Genomic DNA, 21382 nt, shown 5'->3' with positions numbered 1-21382 from the left:
ACATGAAAATATTATTCATGTTATTCATGTTAAATATAATGCTACCTATAGTGTGTAATCCTTAATGGGATCCTGAATTGGGGAGAGAGATGGAACAGCCATAAAGAGCATTATTAGGACAGTAAGTAAGGTGATCCAAAAATTTAACTGCCTGTAACTAAGAAAGAACAGCCAGAAAAGCAGGAAGTAAAACGGAAGTTTGTTTTCACAGAAAATAAGGAATAAAAATATTTCAGGTAAAGAGTGATCACAGTGTAAAATGTTGTTGGGAGGTCAAGTAATATAGACAAATATTTGCCAAGTGTGTATAATACTAGATATTTTATGTTATTGTAAGAGGAGCATTTAAAGCATTTTTTTCTAAATGGTTATTACTAATATATGTAGAGACTATTAACCTCTTTTCTGTTGTAATTAGTTCATTTTTCCTCAAAAGCCAATACATGTTCATTACAAAAATGAATTATAAAATATAAGTTAAAAGAAAAACATAAAACCCTACAATCTTACCCACCCAGACAACTACTAATACCTTAGTATTAACATATATACATCATATATATGTATAAATTTATCTTAAACAAAAATAGGATTATTCTTTACATATCGTTTTAAAACCTATTTATCTGGCCAGGCAACGTGGCTCATGCTTGTAATCCCAGTACTTTGGGAGGCTGAGGCAGGTGGATCACCTGAGGTCAGGAATTCGAGACCAGCCCAGTCAACATGGTGAAACCCTGTCTCTAATAAAAATACCAAAAAATTAGCTGGGTGTGGTGGTACATGCCTGTAATACCAGCTAACATGGGAGGCTCAGGCAGGAGAATCGCTTGAACCAGGGAGGTGGAGGCTGCAGTGAGCCAAAATCACACCACTGCACTGCAGCCTGGGCAACAAAGCAAGACTCTGTCTCAAACACAAAAACAAAAAAACCAAAAAACAGAAAACCTATTTATCTAATATAGTGTGACTATCTTTACATACCAATAGACATACTGGCAATATGATTTTTAAGGCTGTACAGGAGTACATTGCATGAATGTATCAGTTTATTTAATTAATCCCCTTTGCTTACTATTTGAATTGCTTCTAGCTTTTTGCCATTAAAAAGAGAACTGCAACGAACAGCATTAGAGCATAATGTCTGAGTACATGTAATTATTTTCTGAGGCTAAACTCCTAGAAGTGGAATGGCTGGCTCAAGAGGCATTCATATTTTTCGGGCTTTTGTTATGCAGTTAAATTGCCTACCAGATGACTTTATTAATTTACATTCTAACATGATGAATGGGCCCATCTTCTGGTAGCCTCACTATCATGAAATATTACATGATTATTTTTCTCTTAGAACTATTGTTATATGTTAATTCCATAACCTGCCATTTTCTAAATAATAACTCTAGAGTTTTCCAGTTGATTTTTCTCACATCCAGGCATTTTTATGTTAACTGTAAATGGGCGTGGCACAATGGCTCACATCTGTAATCCCAAGCACTTTGGGAGGCCAAAGCGGGAAGATTGCTTGAGTCCAGGAGTTCAAGACCACCCTGGGCAACACAGCAAAACCCAATCTCTACAAAAAATACAAAAATTAGCCGGGCATGGTGGTGCATGCCTATAGTCCCAGCTACTCAGGAGGCTGAGGCTGAAGATGGCTTGAGTCTGGAGGTGAAGGATGCAATGGGCCGAGATCATGCCACTACACTCCAGCCTGGGTAACAGAGGGAGACCCTGTCTCAAAATAATAATAAGTTAACTATAAATGAAAAGACAGAGGCCGGGCGCGGTGGCCCACGCCTGTAATCCCAACACTTTGGGAGGCAGAGGCAGGCAGATCATCTGAGGTTGGGAGTTCGAGACCAGCCCGACCAACATGCAGAAACCCCATCTCTAATAAAAATACAAAAAAAATTAGCCAGGCGTGGTGGCGCATGCCTGTAATCCCAGCTACTCGGGAGGCTGAGGCAGGAGAATTGCTTGAACCCAGGAGGTGGAGGTTGCAGTGAGCCAAGATTGTGCCACTGCACTCTAGCCTAGGCAACAAGAGCAAAACTCCGTCTTGGAAAAAAAAAAAAAAAAGAGTGAAAAATTATTTCAAAAACTGTCCACCCCAAGAAAGGAAATCACAGTATACAATAAGTTTACGTTTACTTTTAATAACAATAAAAATGTCTGCCTGCTAACCGTCATAAGATGTGTCTACTAATGAAGAATGAAAGGGTAGTTCTAATGCAAATAGTAAAAATATAAGTGTAAAATATAGTAAATAGAAGTAGAATGAGAAAATTATTCTGCTAAAAAGTAACAGACTGTCATGGAGAAGAAACAGAATGTCCTATGTCTTATCTTATTTCTGAAGATGTCTGTAACTGAGTACTTACAACAAAGGTCTGCGTTCTTGTCCAAATTCTGCTTCATAGTAGCCGTCTCTGCAGTCTTTTCCAACTAAATCATGAGGATGAGGTTTATATGGGTCATTCTTTGTTACTAATGTAATTCTCACTTTTCCTTTTCCATAATAGTTCATAATCTGAAAAAAGGGGGAAATTAAATATATGATCCAAATAGATCGCATTAGAAACTGATCTACTAAATGAGAGTTCAATTTACATTAATTATAATGTAATTGGCACTAAATAAATAAAGTCCAACTGACAAACAACTGCACTTTAGATGAAACTTTCCAGAGAATACCAGTATAGAAGAACTTACCTCTCAGCTTCTTGACATATTTTCTGCCCTAATTTCATTTGGTCATATCATTTGACTCTGCTTAATTCTCCTTTTAAAACAAGTAAAACTCTACCCAAATTTTATCATAGAACATGAGAAAACAGATGTTAGGTCACTAAATGCCCAGCTCTTAAATGTACTGTCATACCATAAACATTCCTTGAATATATATTTAAGCCATATTGGAAAGGATAGCACATAAATATGATCATTTTACTTAATATGTGACATTTCACTTCACAAAAATATTTTTTCAGTAAGCATACCCCAAGTGCACTCTAGAATAGGCAATAAATCAAATTGAGTTTAACAACATCAAATTTCACATAGAAAGTACATCTTAGAACACAGAGTAAAAAGGAGAGTTTAACATGGAAGAGGAATGAGGACAGGAAATAATGCTTAGTTTGAAAGCTAGTAAATTTGCAAGAACAAAGCGGGGAATATAAAAACCAGCATACCACAAAGGAGCAAGGTAAAGTAAGAATGGCTAGCTTACGAGGTAGAGGAAACTAAAATCCATAATTTTGAATTAGAATTTGAAAGTAACCAGGAAGTATTACATTTCTTTCTGTATGAAAGTAAAGGTAATTGCTCAAGACTGTAAGTAGGCAAATACACAACTCAAGCTGTAAAGTGTTTAGGACCTACTGGAATAGTAAAAATACAGATCTTAGAAATATTTTAGAGATGCATAGGATAAGACGAATTATGAAGAAAACTTTAAAAATGACTCAAAAAACTGGCCAGAGTATTTCCTTAGTTCCTTTTTATTAGTATCTCACCCATTTTAACATTTAAAAGACTTAGATAACCCAAATCTATACTACTGCCAAAAATATGATAAAAATAGAAATCTGGAATTCAATATATAATTTTGCCACTGATTTATTCTATAACTTAGCAATTCCCTTTAAGTTCATCAACAGAATAGACTTTGTAAATAATCTAGTTATAAAACAATGAATTAAGATCTGTTGATAAAAGTAACACTTTTCAAATAAAAAAAAAAGTAACACTTTTCAAAATCTACTTTACCATTCAAGTTTTTAATTGGCATTTAAAGGATAAACCCTTCACTGAAACTCAAATGAAAAACAGTTTACAAATAGAAAATATAAATTTAGTACATTGGGCTGGGTGCAGTGGCTCACGCCTGTAATCCCAGCACTTTGGGAGACCGAGGCGAGCGGATCATAAGGTCAGGAGATTGAGACCATCCTGGCTAACACGGTGAAACCCCGTCTCTACTAAAAATACAAAAATCAGCTGGGTGTGGTGGCACACGCCTGTAGTCCCAGCTACTCAGAAGGCTGAGACAGGAGAATCACTTGAACCCGGGAGGCGGAGGTTGCAGTGAGCCAAGATCATGCCATTGCCCTCCAGCCTGGGCGACAGAGTGAAACTCTGTCTCAAAAAAATAAAAAATAGGCCGGGCATGGTGGCTCACACCTGTAATCCCAGCACTTTGGGAGGCTGAGGTGGGTGGATCACAAGGTCAGGAGATCAAGACCATCCTATCCTGGCTAACATGGTGAAACCCCATTTATACTAAAAATGCAAAAAAATTAGCCAGGCACCAGTGGTGGTGAGCACCTGTAGTCCCAGCTACTCGGGAGGCTGAGGCAGGAGAATGGCGTGAACCCGGGAGGTGGAGCTTGCAGTGAGCAGAGATTGTGACACTGCACTACAGCCTAGGCAAAAGAGTGAGACTCCGTCTCAAAAAATAAATAAATAAATATATAATAAGTAAATAAATTTAGTACATCTTGGCCGGGCGCGGTGGCTCATGCCTGTAATCCCAACGCTTTGGGAGGCCGAGACGGGTGGATCACCTGAGGTCAGGAGTTTGAGATCAGCCTGGCCAACATGGTGAAACCTTGCCTCTACTAAAAAATACAAAAATCAGCTGGGCGTGGTGGTGGGCACCTGTAATCCCAGCTACTCGGTAGGCTGAGGCAGGAGAATCACTTGAACCCAGGAGGTGGAGGTTGCAGTGAGCCAAGATTGTGACATTGCACTCCAGCCTGGGCAACAAACACAAAACTCCATCTCAAAAATAAATAAATAAATTTAGTACATCTTATAACTATTAGTATGTTTACCAAAGTCATTTTTAGTCAAAAGCTTTTAAAAATTTATGCTAATGTGAGAAAACTACATTTATAAAGTGGTATTTCAAATCAGTCAATGACCCAGAGAATCAGAGACAAGCAACAAAGGTAAGAAAAAGGACAAAAAAATGTTCTAGCCCTAAGACTAGCCAAGAAGAATTATGATTGAGTTATCAAACCTATGTTTAATCTACAGAATAGTATCACTCACCTCTGTAGAGAATGGGTTTTCCTTATTATCTTTGTGTTTCATGAAAAAGAACATGATCCAAAAGCTGCCAACTACCCCCACTGCAGATAGCTATATGGTGCTGTGTATTAACCTAAGTAGAGCGACTAAACATTATGAGTCGCTCTACTTAGGTTAATACACAGCACCATATAACTATCTGCAGTGGGTAAGACTCCATATTATATTTAAGAGATGTCCTTAGACATCTCTCTAATAGATGTCTTTTTAACAGATCCATTTAGAAAAAAAAAAAAGGCAAAAAGAAAAAGACAAAACTGTGGAGATGATTGTTAAGAAACTGTCCCTTTAAAATAATTGCTATAGCTAATATATGAAGCAACTAATAGCGAGATAGACATAGAAGAAGGGTCTATTACCTGAATAGAAGGGTATGTTCGGTTGTTGTCTGTGCTGTGCTCCCCTGGAATGCTGCCCGCTGATCGCCCTTCACATTTGTATCTAAAACGCATTCCCCTCTGCCTGGGTTGTTCAATTATCTCTATATACGGGTTATACGCACCTGAAAAGTTTTTTAAAAGGAGGAGGTCAGTGAGATTAATATAGCAATTAATAATGGATTTTAACACGTCTGTTTTTTCATAACAGCAGACTAAAATAAAGATTTTTTTTCCTCCTAACATTAAATAACAAGGTTGAAATGTTATCTTGGAGATTGGCTGGGAGAGGCACCTTTTTTTCCCATTCAGATTGAGTCCCTATGTAGTGTCAAAACAAGTCATTCAAACCATATTGATTGGTTAGCACTTTATAGCTTAATATCTATAGCTAACATCAATATGAACTTCTGAGATAACCACTTCAGAGATATCCACCTCCCACGTGAGACCTAGCAGAAGGGTTTCCCCCAAGATTCCCCAAGAAGGGTAAAGAAGATAGTACTCAGAAGTAAAATATTACACTCCTAAAGTGAGTTAAATGTATTTAACTGCTTGATTTTACATCATATTCATAATACTGAATGAAAAGACCATTCACTGAAAATGAAAATGCATTTAAATCCCTGCAGAAGCATATGTAAGTTTTTTCTATCTCCATTCAAATGTTAAAGGACTTACACATAGTATATCAAAACAAGCCCCAGGAGGGACTTTAGGCTCAAAGAATGTGTCATCAGTCCCATGTAAACCTTTTCTAAAGATACAACAGAGAAAAAAAATTATTTACTTTCTATAATAACTAAAATTCAAAATAAACATCTGCAGAATAAATTGCTGATACATATAATAACATGATGACTCTCAAAATCATTATGCTGAGTGAAAGAAGTTAGACCAGAAGAGCACATACTGCATGATTCCATTTATATGAAACTCTAGGATATGTAAAGTAACCTACAACGAACAATAGCAGATCACTGGTTGCCTAAGAACAAGAATATATGGTGGATAGGAAAGGCAGGGGGGACAATGGACATGTTAATTATCTTGTGATGATTCCAAGGTTGTATAGGTATGTCAAAAATCATCAAATTGCATACTTTAAAAGTGCAGTTTGTTGTACATAAATTATATGTCAATATGTCAATAAACTTATTTAAAATATATGTAACTTTACTATTTTTTATTATCCAAATTGTGGGGGAAAAGGTAAATAGACACTCAACTGTACTTGCAAGTAGGGGAGTTAATAGGGGTGTGAAGATGTTTTCCATTAAAAAAAAAAAAAAGGGTCCCTTAATCAGTTTAGTGCCGACTAAGGCTTCTCCTGTTAGAATGCAAGCAATCCTGAGAAATGGTAACACAGTGGGCCTTATCAGAACAGTATGAAGAAGAGGCCTCTGGAATCCTACCCCAGCTACTTCCTAACAGTAAGACCACGGAAAAGTTATTAAAATTAAAATCTCTTAGTTTCCGCCTCTGTAAAATAGGAATAATCATAATAGCACCTACCTCATTGGGTTGTTGTGAAGATTACAGATTATACGTGCTAAATTCTTACCAAGTGTCATATATACATATATGTTCAATAAATAGTGTCTATTATTTCAGATGCTTTCTTTATAACAATGATTTAGTGATACCATGGTGGCATCACAACTGTCACTCTAAAGGACCTTACAGAAGAGCAAGGCAAACAACACATATTATTAGACTACAGAAGGAAGGAAAGCACTAACAAAATTTTGTGGAAATAAGAGCGGAAGAGTCAGGAATGCCCAACTGTGTCAGTGGAAAAAGAGCGGTTAATGAAGCAAAAGAGTGGGGGAAATAAAGAGGAAAAAGTTAGGTATTCTAGGCAAAGGGGAACAATGTGTCCACAGAGGACGGTTTATTTAAGAATCACCAATGTTTGTAAGTGGAATACACTTCCTCTCTTAGAGAACTAAAAGTCAGAGCACACTTGGCAATGTGGATTTCATTTTATGTGTGATGAAATCAATGAATAATTTGATGCAGGCAAATCACATGATCATATTTACGTTTTAGAGTAAAAATTTTAAGCGGGGCATAGTGGCTCACGCCTGTAATCCCAGCACTTTGGGAGGCCGAGGCGGGTAGATCACGAGGTCAGGAGATCGAGACCATCCTGGCTAACACGGTGAAACCCGTCTCTACTAAACATATAAAAAAAATTAGCCGGGCGTGGTGGTGGATGCCTGTAGTCCCAGCTACTCAGGAGGCTGAGGCAGGAGAATGGCATGAACCCGGGAGGCAGAGGTTGCAGTCAGCCGAGATCGGCCACTGCACTCCAGCCTGGGCAACAGAGCGAGACTCTGTCTCAAAAAAAAAAAAAAAAAAAAATTTTTAGTCACAGCAGACAGAAAAAAGAAAGCAACGTGATCAGTTTAGAGACCACTATAATAATGTGGGCAATGATGACAGTATGTCTGATATATGGCAGTGATAAAAGGAATGAAAGATTATTTAAAAGATAAAATTGACAGCACCTGGTGCCTGAACATTAGGGTTAAGAGAAATTAAAAAAATCACTGATGGCTCAGAAATTAAAGAATCATTGATGGTTCCATGGCTTCTACTTTGGGTTACTGAATAAAGTATTACCATTACTTTCAATTTTATTCTGTATGGTGCAAACTCCCTGTGCTTGAATCTACTACCTATTTGTTTATTCAAAAGATGAAGAGCCAGAGAAAACTGACTTTAACCCATACATAATCCTTATTTCAGTTTTACTCAAAAACATAAGATATGCAGATGAGTATTTCACAATTTTATCCTTGCATATTTCAAATATTTCAAATTCATACTGCAATTTCAATTTTTTTTTTTTTTTTTTTTTTTGAGACTTAGTCTCGCTCTGTCATCCAGGCTGGAGTGCAGTGGCCTGATATCGCCTCACTGCAAGCTCCGCCTCCCGTGTTCACGCCATTCTCCTGCCTCAGCCTCCCGAGTAGCTGGGACTACAGGCGCCCACCACCACGCCGGCTATACCTGGCTAGTTTTTTGTATTTTTAGTAGAGACGGGGTTTCACCGTGGTCTCGATCTCCTGACCTCGTAATCCGCCCACTTCGGCCTCCCAAAGTGCTGGGATTACAGATGTGAGCCACTGCGCCTGGCCGCAATTTCAAATATTTCATACCCTTATACATCCTTGTAGGAGTATTTAAGAAAGAGTATATTTTCCTCTTAAAAACTGTTAAAATCAACATTATTTTTTAAGTGACATTTTAAATAATTTATGTGGCTGAAGTAAAAGCCAAATAAATCCCCGCCCACTACTTATTTAAAGGTGTCTTGGTGGGAAACTGATATAAAATGACATCGTTGGCCGGGCGCGGTGGCTCAAGCCTGTAATCCCAGCACTTTGGGAGGCCGAGACGGGCGGATCACGAGGTCAGAAGATCGAGACCATCCTGGCTAACACAGTGAAACCCCGTCTCTACTAAAAAAAATACAAAAAACTAGCCGGGCGAGGTGGTGGGCGCCTGTAGTCCCAGCTACTTGGGAGGCTGAGGCAGGAGAATGGCGTAAACCCGGGAGGTGGAGCTTGCAGTGAGCTGAGATCCGGCCACTGCACTCCAGCCTGGGCAACAGAGCGAGACTCCGTCTCAACAACAAAAAAAAATAATAAAATAAAATAAAATGACATCGTTAATAAGTGTTTAACTTTGGGAGGGGAGAGTATGAATTAAAATTCTAGGTTCATAGTGAGCATTCAAGTATTTCACTGAGGCTGGGCATGGTGGCTCATACCTGTAAACCCAGCACTTTGGGAGGCCAAGGTGGGTGGATCACTTGAGGTTGGGAGTTCCAGACCAGCCTGGTCAACGTGGTGAAACACCATCTCTACTAAAAATACAAAAAATTAGCTGGATGTGGTGGCAGGCACATGTAATCCCAGCTACTTAGGAGACTGAGGCAGTAGAATTGCTTGAATCCAAGAGGCAGAGGCTGCAGTGAGCCAAGATTGCACTATTGTACTCTAGCCTGGGTGACAGAGCGAGACTCCATCTCAAAAAAACCAAAACCAAAAACAAAAACAAAACAAAACTTCATTGGTTACAAGACACTTCTTTAGATTGTTTATTAAAATGTCTATTAAAAGAACAGAAAAGTAGTTGTTGAAACGATTAAATATTTTTAAATAGTAAAAATTACATAAATATCGGTTATCATATAATATTGAGTATTTAAAATCCTTGGAATTTATTTTTCTTATTGCAGAAGCTCTTAATTGGTAAAAATTAACAAGCTGGGGGAATGTAGAGTATTACAACCAAGTAACAGAGTATATTGTAATGCTCTACATTCCCCCAGCTGGAAATAATCTCCCCTCCTTTAAACTACCATAGTATTCTGTTTATAGTAATTATTCCAAATAACTGTAATTTAGAGAAAATTACATCTTACCATCTTATTAAACTTACCATCTTATTTAATTAAAATTAAACTTACCATCTTATTTCTTCTTGAGATAAAGCTACTTGTTTTATTTCTTCAAGCTACTTGAAGGCAGAAATTGTGTTTTACTCATCAGTGCCTTGTATACAGATATTCATTAAACACCTATTGAATGAATGACTAAAATATCTTAAGGTATTTTGTTTATACAAGTTACTCAAACGTTAAATAATCATGTACGTGATTAGTCAGATTTTTTAATTAGATTCCACTACCAAGGGAAAAAAAAATAGTGCTTTGTAGGTACCAGGATTGCTACACCTCAGCATTTCCTCTACTCATTCATATTTCGATTTATCTGTGTTTATGATTTTTAAAAAACTTCCCAGCTATAAACCATTTATATACTGCATCAGTACAATGCACCAGTTATTTCCTTCCTCAGTACTGTGCTTTGAGCAGTGCCATTCTTCCTGAATATAAAATGTGCTGAAAAGTAGTCATCTATGGAGTGGAAGAGGGTAAAATATAAATCAGGAAATTGTAGGGAAAATAAGTACTCTTAATTAAGATAACCTCAAATCACCACAGTTTTGAAAAGCACAAAAACGTCTCCAAAGTTGGCTCTAAACAAGTTGATTACTGTATTTTTCTTTAAGCAATACTATGCAAAGTTGGGACTGACCCCTATATTCTGAAGAGTATTTTAAAAGGCTAATATACATCAGAATAATATCTGAAATACAGTTAAAATGTTTGTAAGATATATTTATGTTTTCATTTGCACTTAGGCAAGAAAGAGTGCTATTTTAAAACATAGTGCCTATTTAATAAAGTATGAGTTTTTAAGATAAAAAATTACATTGAAATAAATGTTTAAATGGATCATAAATTATCAGAAATAGACACATTAACTAACATCTTATTGCTAGAATGAGCAACCAGCATCAAGTATATAGAACAAAAAGTTAATTATTGTAATTACAACACTTTTGAAAGACCCCTTTATATACATTTCTCATTTGATCCTCTTAACTTTAATCTCCATTTGAAAAACAATAGAAATTATTATCCCAACTTACAGATGATAAAACTAAAGTTGAAAATTATATGGTTATAAGAAAAATGAATTATGAATGGTACGCTAATATGGCACTGCCAAATTTAAAAAACAAGCATAAAAGCAACTGGAGGTAATAACTGATACAGCACAAAACCTGCAATCTAAAATAAATGCAACTTAATTTAAGAAGATAATGCATCCTGGTATAGCCAAATGAGTATTTAGATCCAAAGAAATCCCTAGAACAGAGTTCATACTGGGGATGAACATCAGAATCACTTAGGCAGTTTTTTAAAAACATGAATGTCCTTACCCCACTTGAGATGTTTAAAAGAAAAATAAATCTTCAAAGTTTTTAAAGCCCAGATACATGTTTCTGAAAAAGCCTTCCAAGAAATTCTAACACACTCCTGATTAAGAATAATTGCCTTAAAACATGAAGTGAAAGCAACAATGCACATATTGAGAGAAGTAATCTGCGCAAAGCAATTCTGGCTACTCGTAACTTGTTTTTCTCTCCCACTCAAAAAAGAACCTTATTCAAATGCAAGCAAGAAAAATGACAATACAGCGATAGCCTTCAAATGCTCTCATTTATTTAAAAAGTAAATAATTTACAACACAAATATTTTAACTCTTGCAACACATCACACAAATGATTGTCACACCAGTGTGTCAACACCATAGTTGAGAATAGCTGACTAGACTGCATGTCTCTCATAAAGGTCCTGGGTGACAGACTTTGCCTAAGACCTAAAGGAGCCAATGGAGCTAACAATGTACCTTTTTCCAAATATCACCTCTACTCAGTTTGGAGAAAAAGAAAATAAGATCTACTATTTTTTTCCTCAAACCAGGTCTCTCATCAGCCAAAGGCTACTCCAATATATGAGGCTGACTTCATTACTCCAATACATCAGCTGACTTTCAACTGGGCCTTCAGAATCAAAGAAAGGAAATTTTCAGATGAGTATTCAACTGATTCATGCACCACAAGGTAAAAACTGTAAAAGATTTTGGCAATAGGGATTCTGTTACCATGGGGGGTAAAAAGGTAAGTCTTGAAAAAACTCTTGCACGTGCCAGGGTAAAATAAAGAAATTTTAAATTCTGTCCTAGATTACACAGGTATTAAAGTTAAAAACAAATGGCAAGACCAAATCACCTCTATTTTAAAAATAAAAATAGAGGAGGCCCAGATAAATAGGAATTTCAGAAAAACAATTTTATCCCATGCAATATTTGGGTCATGTGCCTACAAACAAAACCATTTTCAGAGAACCCAGATGAGAGAAAGTTGGAACAAAAGGAAACTCTGAGTCCCTTAAAATGCATAACCTAGATGTTCCTAATTATGATTCATTGTCTGGCTCCTCCCTAGTCATTACATTAACTCATTCCCTTTATCTATGCCTATCACATGTCACCTTAATTATTTAACACCACTGTTATTTCTATTTTTTCAAGTGTTGCATTTCTGAAACATTCATGCTCATGTGTGGCCTTTTACTTAAAAAAAGAAGTCATTAGCTGTAGCTATCCATTCCTAACTTCCAGCCCTGTTATTAAAGATTAAGTTGCATCTTTACTTACTTCCATTTCCCCCCTTTAATCGAGACAAATAACAGTTCTCTTGAAATTCACACTACAAATAGTTGGTAAGAAGTGAGGTTTACAAAAACAATTCATTCCAGTACTTCCTATTGTGTGACATAGAAGAACCATACTAACGAAAAATGTGAATAAAAATAAATTATCTAAATTTTAAAACATTTTACCAAAGACAGCACTAATTATTAGTTAACAGAGCTACATGCCACACAAAGACATTTTGCTCTTTTTACTGGAACAATAAGGTTTAAATTCAGACATAAAATATCTAATTTTACTTACATTAAATAAAATAGAATAAATATACAAAAGCAACGACTGCCTACTATGCATACCTTAGTTGGGTTTGGGAACATTTTCCTTCACTATGTCTATTATTATGTCAAAAGACTGTAATCAAGGTGTAATTTTTTTTAAAAAAGCAACGAAAAGCAGCTTAATACAAGCTGTGAAATCCTAATTAACGTGCTAACTTATCTAAACAAAATTTAGAATCATATTATATACATGATTTTAAACTACATTCTAAATCACAAAATTTTGCTTGTAAGATTATGATTTATGTTACTTTTACATCATAGCTATCACATAATCAACACTTATACCTATTTACATATGACACCTGGTGAGAAATGAAGAAATGCTCTTAAATGCTTTGTAATGAATAAAAGTACTTTTTGAGGTTTTAATACTACCTTACTACAAAGAGAATCTAAACTAGACAATGAAAAACTAAGCAATTTCTTTTTCTTTTTTTTTTTTTTTGTGTCACTTTTCTGGTTAAATTGCTGTTTCAAAACAGAATAGGAATTTAGAATTTCATTACTGAATCTTTTTCTATCTCTAAGGTCTTTATAACAGATTAAGGGAAAGTACACAGATTCCTTTAAACATTTTCTTTTTTTTTTTTTTTTTTTTAATTCCAGGCTTGGCAGTTTTCTAACAACTGAATTACAATTTAAATAACTTGTTACATTTTAAATAGTGCCATTTTAATGCAACTCTTGAGAAAAGACCAAAAAAACAAATAGTTAATCACCCTTCAACTTCTAAATCTTCAAAATTTTCTATTTCTTTAAACATTTCCTCCTTACTTTTAGGGAATCCTTCCTCCTCACAACAGCACAAAATACAGTGTCAATGAACAAATTTAAATTGTATTACATTTTAAAATCCTGTGGGTCTTAACAATACTCTATACAGAAATGGTTGTTTCCTCTCTCATTTGAAAAAATTATAAGTATTACATTTATGCAATACATCAATAAAGTTTGATTAAATCGCCAAGAGGCTGAACTTAACTTACAATGCTAGGCATTCTTCATTACTTCCAAACAAAATCTTTCTGATAACCAATAAATTAACAAAACATTTGAAGTCATCTTAGCACTTCTAATCTACACATGCTTTGAATTCACAAATTTACAGGATTATCTGAAAGTCTGGTGTCACTTAAGTGGGAAAAGGGAAAGCTGAAATATTTTAAACTTCACTTAGTATTCTCACAACCACAGACAAACTGAAATCAAATGTCATGTGAAACACCCCAATTTCCTTTTCTGCCTACAGCAGTAGCTATGGCATTGTTCTGCTCAACCTTTTAAAAAGGTTCTTTAAGCTTCCTACTTCCTCATCTCCACTAGACATCAACCAACTTCTGAGGGTCACTGGACCAGGCAGTTTGGGGATGCGAGTCAAGTTCATAAACGGTGCCCCCTCTTCACTCTCTTAGGTACAGCATTTAACATATGCATTTAGCCCTCCCTGCCTTTGCTCACGCTGCTTCTTCTGTCTGGAAAGCGCCCCCCACTCACCTTGGCAAAATCCTGGTAAAAGACCAACTCGAACCCAGGCTACTTAATTTCTCCCACCACCCCGGCTCTCCCGTCCCCCCAGTCTTGAGCTCCAGGCACCCCGAAACCACGTCTGTGTATACAGAAGGCTCTTCCTTGCTCTGCAATGTTTCTTATAAATTTATTTCCCCCCAAAGGGAGAGATCGAGCATTTATTAAGGGAAAATATACAGTCAAATAAGTGATAAAGTTGTATTCACTACTACCCATTATTTTAAAGCACGGATATTCTAAAACTCCTCTTTCCCCTTATTTCCAGCGGGAAGGAAGGGGGATTCAACGTCTCTATTCGTCAGATTAGAAACTATGTGCTTTATCTCACAGTAAAAATTACACACTCTATTTTTTTTTTTTTTTAATAGAGACAGGGTCTCTGTCGCCCATGCTGGAGAGAAGGGGCGCGATCTTGGCTCACTGCAACCTCCACCTCGCCCAGGTTCGAGCGATTCTCCTGCCTCAGCCTTCCGAGTAGCTGGGATTACAGGCGCGCGCCACCACGCCAGACTAATTTTTGTATTTTCAGTAGAAACGGAGTTTCAAAATGTTCGCCAGGCTGGTCTCGAACTTCCGACCTCAGATGACCTGCCCGCCTCGGCCTCCCAAAGTGCTGGGATTACAGGCGTGAGCCACCGCGCCCGGCCTACACCTGGTCGATGCAACATTAACACTTAAAATACCACGGATTTTTAAATTCGTGTTAAAATACCACGAATGATTTTTAAAGCCGTGCCGCATTTTGTACAACTGTCAGTACAAGGGGGATCACCTCTTTGCATTTGACGAAATTAAAAAGGGGGAGAGAGCTTGCCTGAGGTTTGAAGGTTCCTCATTCTTGTTCTAAAACGTAAAACCACCACTTCAATACATATCCATTTTTAACATGAGAACTCCTCGTCCTCCTTTAGTTCGCTTATGACTTCCCTAAACCTAAAATCAAGTCATTAGGAATTTCTAAGTTTCCTGCTATGACAACAGAATCAAATTACAGACCGCGGCTTGGATTTTGCACGCAAACCCTGAAACAGGTAACTTTTTAAAAAGCTGACAATTTTACCATATGAGATTTTAAAGACAGAACGCGCCCCAGCCAAAACTGAGCTCCCTAAACTCACAGCGGCAGGACCCCAAGAAAAGCTCCTTCTCCCCGGCCCAGGTCCCCGCCCCAGAACACTCACCGGAGGCCATGGCTCCGTTCCCTGCACCTTCCCGCAGGCAGTTCCCGGCGTCCTGGCCAGAGGCGGCCGTGGTCAGTCAGTCAGTCAGGAGGCCGAGGGACCTCTGCCGGCGGGGCCCCCAGTCCCCCGACCACCCCAGGGTCCTCCTCCTTCTTCCCGCCCTCCGCTGGGTTTGCGGCTCACACCTTCCCACCCCCTGAATTCTTGCGCTCCGGGTCACCAGCGTCGCCCGTCCACCGTGCGGGAGCCAGGGGCAGGGGGCGCAGCGGGGCGAGAGCCGAGTGCCGGCCAGGCCGAGAGGCTGGCAGCCTGGCGGGAGGGGAATTTCCCGCGGCTGACGTAGGCCCAGCGCAGCCTTCAAGCCGGAGGCGTGGGGCGGGGCGTCCTAGCTGCCGTCGCGCGCGCGACCGCCCCCAGCGCCCCGCCCTGCCCGCCCCCGCTCACGCTCACTGTCCGCCCCGGCGCGTACGCCCCCGGCGCTGCTGCGGCGGCGGGCTTGGGAGGGGGTCGAGGGAGCGGGAGCTTGGGGTGGGCTTCGGAAGCGCAGGGAACGGCGGCAGCCGGGAGGTCGCAGCGTGAGAAGGCCGCCGGCTCCCGAGAAATCCCCCTCCTCCAGGTTGTTCTTCCGAGTGTGGTTTAAAGTTCAGGAGCGGGCGAGGGGGTGCGGATGACGTAGAGAGGGCCGGCCGCCCGGGAGCTTTTAGGGGCGCGCCGGGCGGCCGAGCGGGGCCGACCCTCCAGGCCGGGGAGGGCGACGCCCGGGGTTTTCGAGAGGTGGTTCCCCCTCTTCCCGACTTCGCACATGCAAATCTCCACCCCCGCGCCAGCGCGGAGGGGGAAGTGCGGCTGCGGCAGAGCCTGTCTTCTTCTATAATTCCTCTATTTGCATACGGGGACCCCCCCACCCGGCTGATTTTTTCCTCTTTCTATCTAAATTGCGAGGGTACTGTGAACTTTACGTCTTTTACCTACTGAAACCCGTTTAAACTCAAAAGGTCCGCACTTCCAGGTCGTTGTCTCATTACGCAGTGCGCTGAAGTTTAGTGGACGCTGTATCCTGAGATTTCACAGAGATACCGAGAAAGGGGAAAATGGAGCAAACATTTAGTGCATTAAAGGACCTAGGATAACTACGTTTCCTTCATTTGAATAGTACCTGCTATGCGTCAGATAATGTCTATACCTAATCTATGACGTATTTATTATTCCTAATTGTATAGATGAAGTATTCGGGGTTCAGAGAAGTTACTTCAACATACAGCACTTCCAAATGCTGGTAAGAAAAGGCACAGTTTAAAAAAGCCAGGGTTGTCTGACTCCAAAGCTTCATACCCTTGCCCCATCCCTTACTAGTTAAAATAAGTACGGAGAGGGAATGGGGAGTATCAGCCTGCCATACAAGTGCCCAAAACTGGGGGACCCAGGTGGGCAAATAATTAAAAATATCCCGCCAACTCCAAAGTATTCTTTCCACGAAATGCACAATGTACAACAAAAGAATGAAACAGTTTTATTATTGGATACGTACTAAAACATACCATGATGCACATCACAGGCAATCCACTGAAGAGGGTGCAAAGACTAAAAAAAAAAGAAACCTAATCCTTTCATATGGTCAGGCACATACAATCCATTATATACCTGTTAATTGTCTTTATCCAAAGGAAAATAATGGAAAGTTGTATCTTGGAGCCAAGAGCCAAGGCTTAAACCCCCCTAGAGACAGAGACGTGGAGCACCATCCTTGATGTTCACTTTCCAAGAGATGGCTCCAAGGCCCCCAAGAAAGACCTTCTGAGGATGCAAAACTAGCAAGAGGCTTATATAGCTTTTTAAAACATGTACATACCTTTCAAAGAGATGGAAAACATTTTCAATTCTCTGAAGGAATTTCAAAATGAAAAGTGACTGAGGGAGAGGAATGTTCTGAGGAGGTGACATTTGAGCTGAGTCCTCAGTATAAGAAAGAGCTGGCCGGGTGCGGTGGCTCACGACTGTAATCCCAGCACTTTGGGAGGCTGAGGCAGGTGGATCACGAGGTCGGGAGTTCAAGACCAGCCTGGCCAAGATAGTGAAACTCCATCTCTACTAAAAATACAAAAATTAGCCAGGCGTGGTGGCGGGTTCCTTGTAACCCCAGCTACTCGGGAGGCTGAGGCAGAGAATTGCTTGAACCTGGGAGGCGGAGGTTGCAGTGAGCCGAGATCATGCCAGTTGCACTCCAGCCTGGGTGATACAGTGAATCTCTGTCTCAAAAAAAAAAAAAAAAATGCCATTCACAGGGAGATTCAGGGAAAGAACATTCCAGCTGGGGGAACAGCAGGCAGCAGGTCCTTGAGATAGGAAAGAGCGCAGTCAAGAATTGTCCCTCATCCTCACGACCTTCAAATGTCTCACCAAACATTCACATTTGTGTAGTTGAAATGCCTGTTTGAATAATATATGGTTAGAACACAACTCCCTTTCATATATAAATATGCAATATTTTTGTATGGTTTTAATATACACTGAATTTCCCAGGAATACAAATACTGTATAAATTGAAGACAGACTGTTTTATTTAAAAAGTTTTAAAAGTTGGAAAATTGTAACTCTGACAGCTCATCAATACAACACAGTATGCCAGGTGTGGTGGCTCACACCTGTAATCCCAGTACTTTGGGAGGCGGAGGTGGGTGGATTACCTGAATTCAGGAGTTCAAGACCAGCCTGGGCAACATGGTGAAACCCTGTCTCTACTAAAAATACAGAAATTAGCTGGGTGTGGTGGTGTGCACCTGTAATGCCAGCTACTCGGGAGGCTGAGGCACGAGAATCGCTAGAACCGGGCTGGCGGTGGTTGCAGTGAGCCGAGATCGTGCCATTGTACTCTAACCTGGGTGACAGACCTAGACTCTGTCTTGGGGGGGAAAAAAAATACAACACAGTAATATCAGGCTGCATTTGCAGCACTTGCATTCACACTGATTCTAGGTACAAGTACAAACATCTGCCAACTTCATTGTGTCTTTTTTTTTTTTTTTTTTTTGGAGACAGGGTCTCGCTCTGTCACCAAGGCTGGAATGCACTGGCATGAACACAGCTCACTGAAGCCTCCATCTCCTAGGCTCAAGCTATCCTCCTACCTCAGCCTCCCAAATAGCTGGGACTACAGGCATGTGCCACCACACCCGGCCCATTATAGCTTTTTTTTTTTTTTAAAGAGATGGGGTCTTGCTACATTGCCCAGGCTGGTCTCGAACTCCTGAGCTCAAGCAATCCTGCCTCAGCCTCCCAAAATGCTGGGATTACAGGCATGAGCCACTGCATCTGGCCATATTATGTCTTTTAATGTAGTTATGCCCAAGTATTTACATACTGAGGTTGATATTATTTTCCTATAAATTGCTTTCTTTTTATTTATTAATATTGCTGTTAGAATATTATTTTTATTTATTTGAAAATGTTCATGTAAAGTAGATTATGAATTTCATTTCAAGCTACTAAAGGGGATGTTACAAATATGTGTTATAAAACAGTAGGCACTGATCTGAAAGGGCAGAGAACCTTTAGAACTCTTGATACTAAAGAACTTACCTTAAATATATGAAAAAAATTTTTTTAATGATGCAGCAGTCAAAAAGTCACAATTCTCCAGGAAACAAACAAATCTGATTAGCAAATGGATGTGTTCTGAGTCTGTGATCCCAGAATATGAAAAAGTAAGAGTGAGGGATCAGAAGTGAAATTGCTCCATATGAGATTTTTTTCCTTGTTGAAAGAACAAGACACCCATCATTAAACTGAATGGATACAGTTGTAACAGTTTCAGAATAAAATCGAACGTTGTGGTCACCATAGGCTCGTAGAATTGGAACAAACATATATTATTTTGGCAGTCTTGAGCTTTCCCAGTCAGGAACTAAAGGTGACTGAAGTCATCATCCTAGGGACATGCTAGTATTTGTTTGGGTCTCTTAGTGTGGGGCATGGATAAAATAATGTGTGCTCAGAATCTGCAGTAGTTACAGGCCAAGGCTGAAGCCTAATGGAGAACAGGGCTCAGAGAAGCCTTGTTAGAGTGTCACCAAGGAGAGAGTCTTTGTAACCCACCACCCGGATTAAGATACAGAATGCTTTCAGCCACTCAAAAGGCTGCCTCAGGGCTGCTTCTAGTCAATATCCACCCCCAGAAGGCACCGGATATTCTGACCTCCTTGACAATAATTAGTTGTATCTGTTTTTTTAAACTTGATATAAATGGAGTCATGCAGTGTATACTCTTTAAGTATGACTTTCTCACTTAACATTATGTTTATGTATCATGTCCATACTGTGTGACAGTAGTACATTCATTATTGGGGAGAAATCCATTGTATGAATATAGCACATTTCATTCATCCAGTCTGTTGATAAATATTTGAGTTGTGTCCACATTGTTGTCCATCTTTTGGTGGATATAAGTACTTATTTCCGTTGGTTTACACCCAGGAGTAGTACTGCTGGATCATATGATAAATATATGTTAGTTTTAGTAGACACTGCCAGTTTTCCAAGGTTGTTGTACCAAATTATATTCCCACAAAAAAAAAACTTAAGAGGCTGGGCATGGTGGCTCACGCCTGTAATCCCAGTACTTTGGGAGGCTAAGGTGGGCGGGTCACCTTAGGTCGGGAGTTCAAGACCAGCCTGACCAACATGGAGAAATCCTGTCTCTACTAAAAATACAAAATTAGCCCTGCATAGTGGCGCATGCCTGTAATCCCAGCTACTTGGGAGGCTGAGGCAGGAGAATCGCTTGAACTCGGGAGGCAGAGGTTGCAGTGAGCCAAGATCGTGCCATCGCATTCCAGCCTGGGAGACAAGGGCGAAACTCCGTCTAAACAAACAAACAAAGATAATTCAATTTGTTTCACCAACACTTGGTATTGTCCTTTTAATTTTAGCCATTCTGATGGAGGTGTAGCAATACCTTCTTGTGGTTTTTATATACATTTTCCTGATAACTAGAGATGCTGAACCCTCTTTTTTTTTTTTTTTTTTTTTTTTTTTTTTTTTGGAGACAGAATCTCACTTTGTCTCCCAGGCTGGAGTGCAGTGGCGCAATCTCAGCTCACTGGAACCTCCGCCTCCCAGGTTCAAGCGATTCTTCTGCCTCCACTTCCTGAGTAACTGGGACTACAGGCACGCCCACCGCACGTGGCTAATTTTTGTATTTTGGGGGGTTTTTTTAAATTTTTTTTTTTTTTTGTATTTTTAGTAGAGACAGGGTTTCTCCGTGTTGGTCAGACTAGTCTCGAACTCCTGTCCTCAGGTGATCCGCCTGACTTGGCCTCCCAAAGTGCTGGGCTTACAGGCGTGAGCCACCACGTCTGTCTGTATTTTTTTTTTTTTTTATAAGAGACAGGGTTTCACCATATTGGCCAGGCTGGTCTCCAACTCCTGACCTTGTGATCTGCCCCCGTTCGCCTTCCAAAGTGCTGGAATTACAGGTGTGAGCCACTGCACCTGGCCAAGATACTGAACACCTTTGTACAAATTTATTAGTCATTTGGCTATCTTCCTTTGCAGAGTACCTGTTTCAGTCTTTTGTCCATTAAAAAAAAAACTGGGGCTGGGCACTTTGGGAGGCCGAGGCAGGCGGATCACGAGGTCGGTAGTTCGAGACTAGCCTGACCAACATGGTATAACCCCGTCTCTACTAAAATTACAAAATTTAGCCGGGCATGGTGGCACGCACATGTAATCCCAGCTGCTCAGGAGGCTGAGGCAGGAGAATCGCTTGAACCTGGGAGGAG

General features: G+C 39.6%; 1 protein-coding gene across 4 annotated transcripts in view; it reads right to left on the bottom strand.

Moving 5' to 3' along the window:
- The window catches only part of REL (REL proto-oncogene, NF-kB subunit), a 42266-nt gene extending 26311 nt beyond the window's left edge, over positions 1–15955 (bottom strand). For 2 of the 4 annotated variants that reach the window (XM_003908686.3, XM_021924848.1), the window contains exons 1-3: positions 15606–15955; positions 5457–5599; positions 2382–2530 (exon numbers count right to left, since the gene is read on the bottom strand). In XM_003908686.3, coding sequence (XP_003908735.1) covers positions 2382–2530; positions 5457–5599; positions 15606–15615 — 302 coding nt within the window. In that variant the 5' untranslated portion in view covers positions 15616–15955. Of the gene's footprint in view, positions 1–2381; positions 2531–5456; positions 5600–6155; positions 6232–15605 lie in introns of those variants that run through there. The other 2 variants (XM_021924847.2, XM_021924849.2) reach the window with 2 other exon arrangements.
- Between the last annotated feature and the right edge of the window lie 5427 nt (positions 15956–21382).

Source organism: Papio anubis, chromosome 14 (assembly GCF_008728515.1).
Source record: "Papio anubis isolate 15944 chromosome 14, Panubis1.0, whole genome shotgun sequence".
NCBI lineage: Eukaryota > Metazoa > Chordata > Mammalia > Primates > Cercopithecidae > Papio > Papio anubis.
Note: the sequence above shows the minus strand (reverse complement) of the source record. Positions and strands in the feature narration are given on the sequence as shown.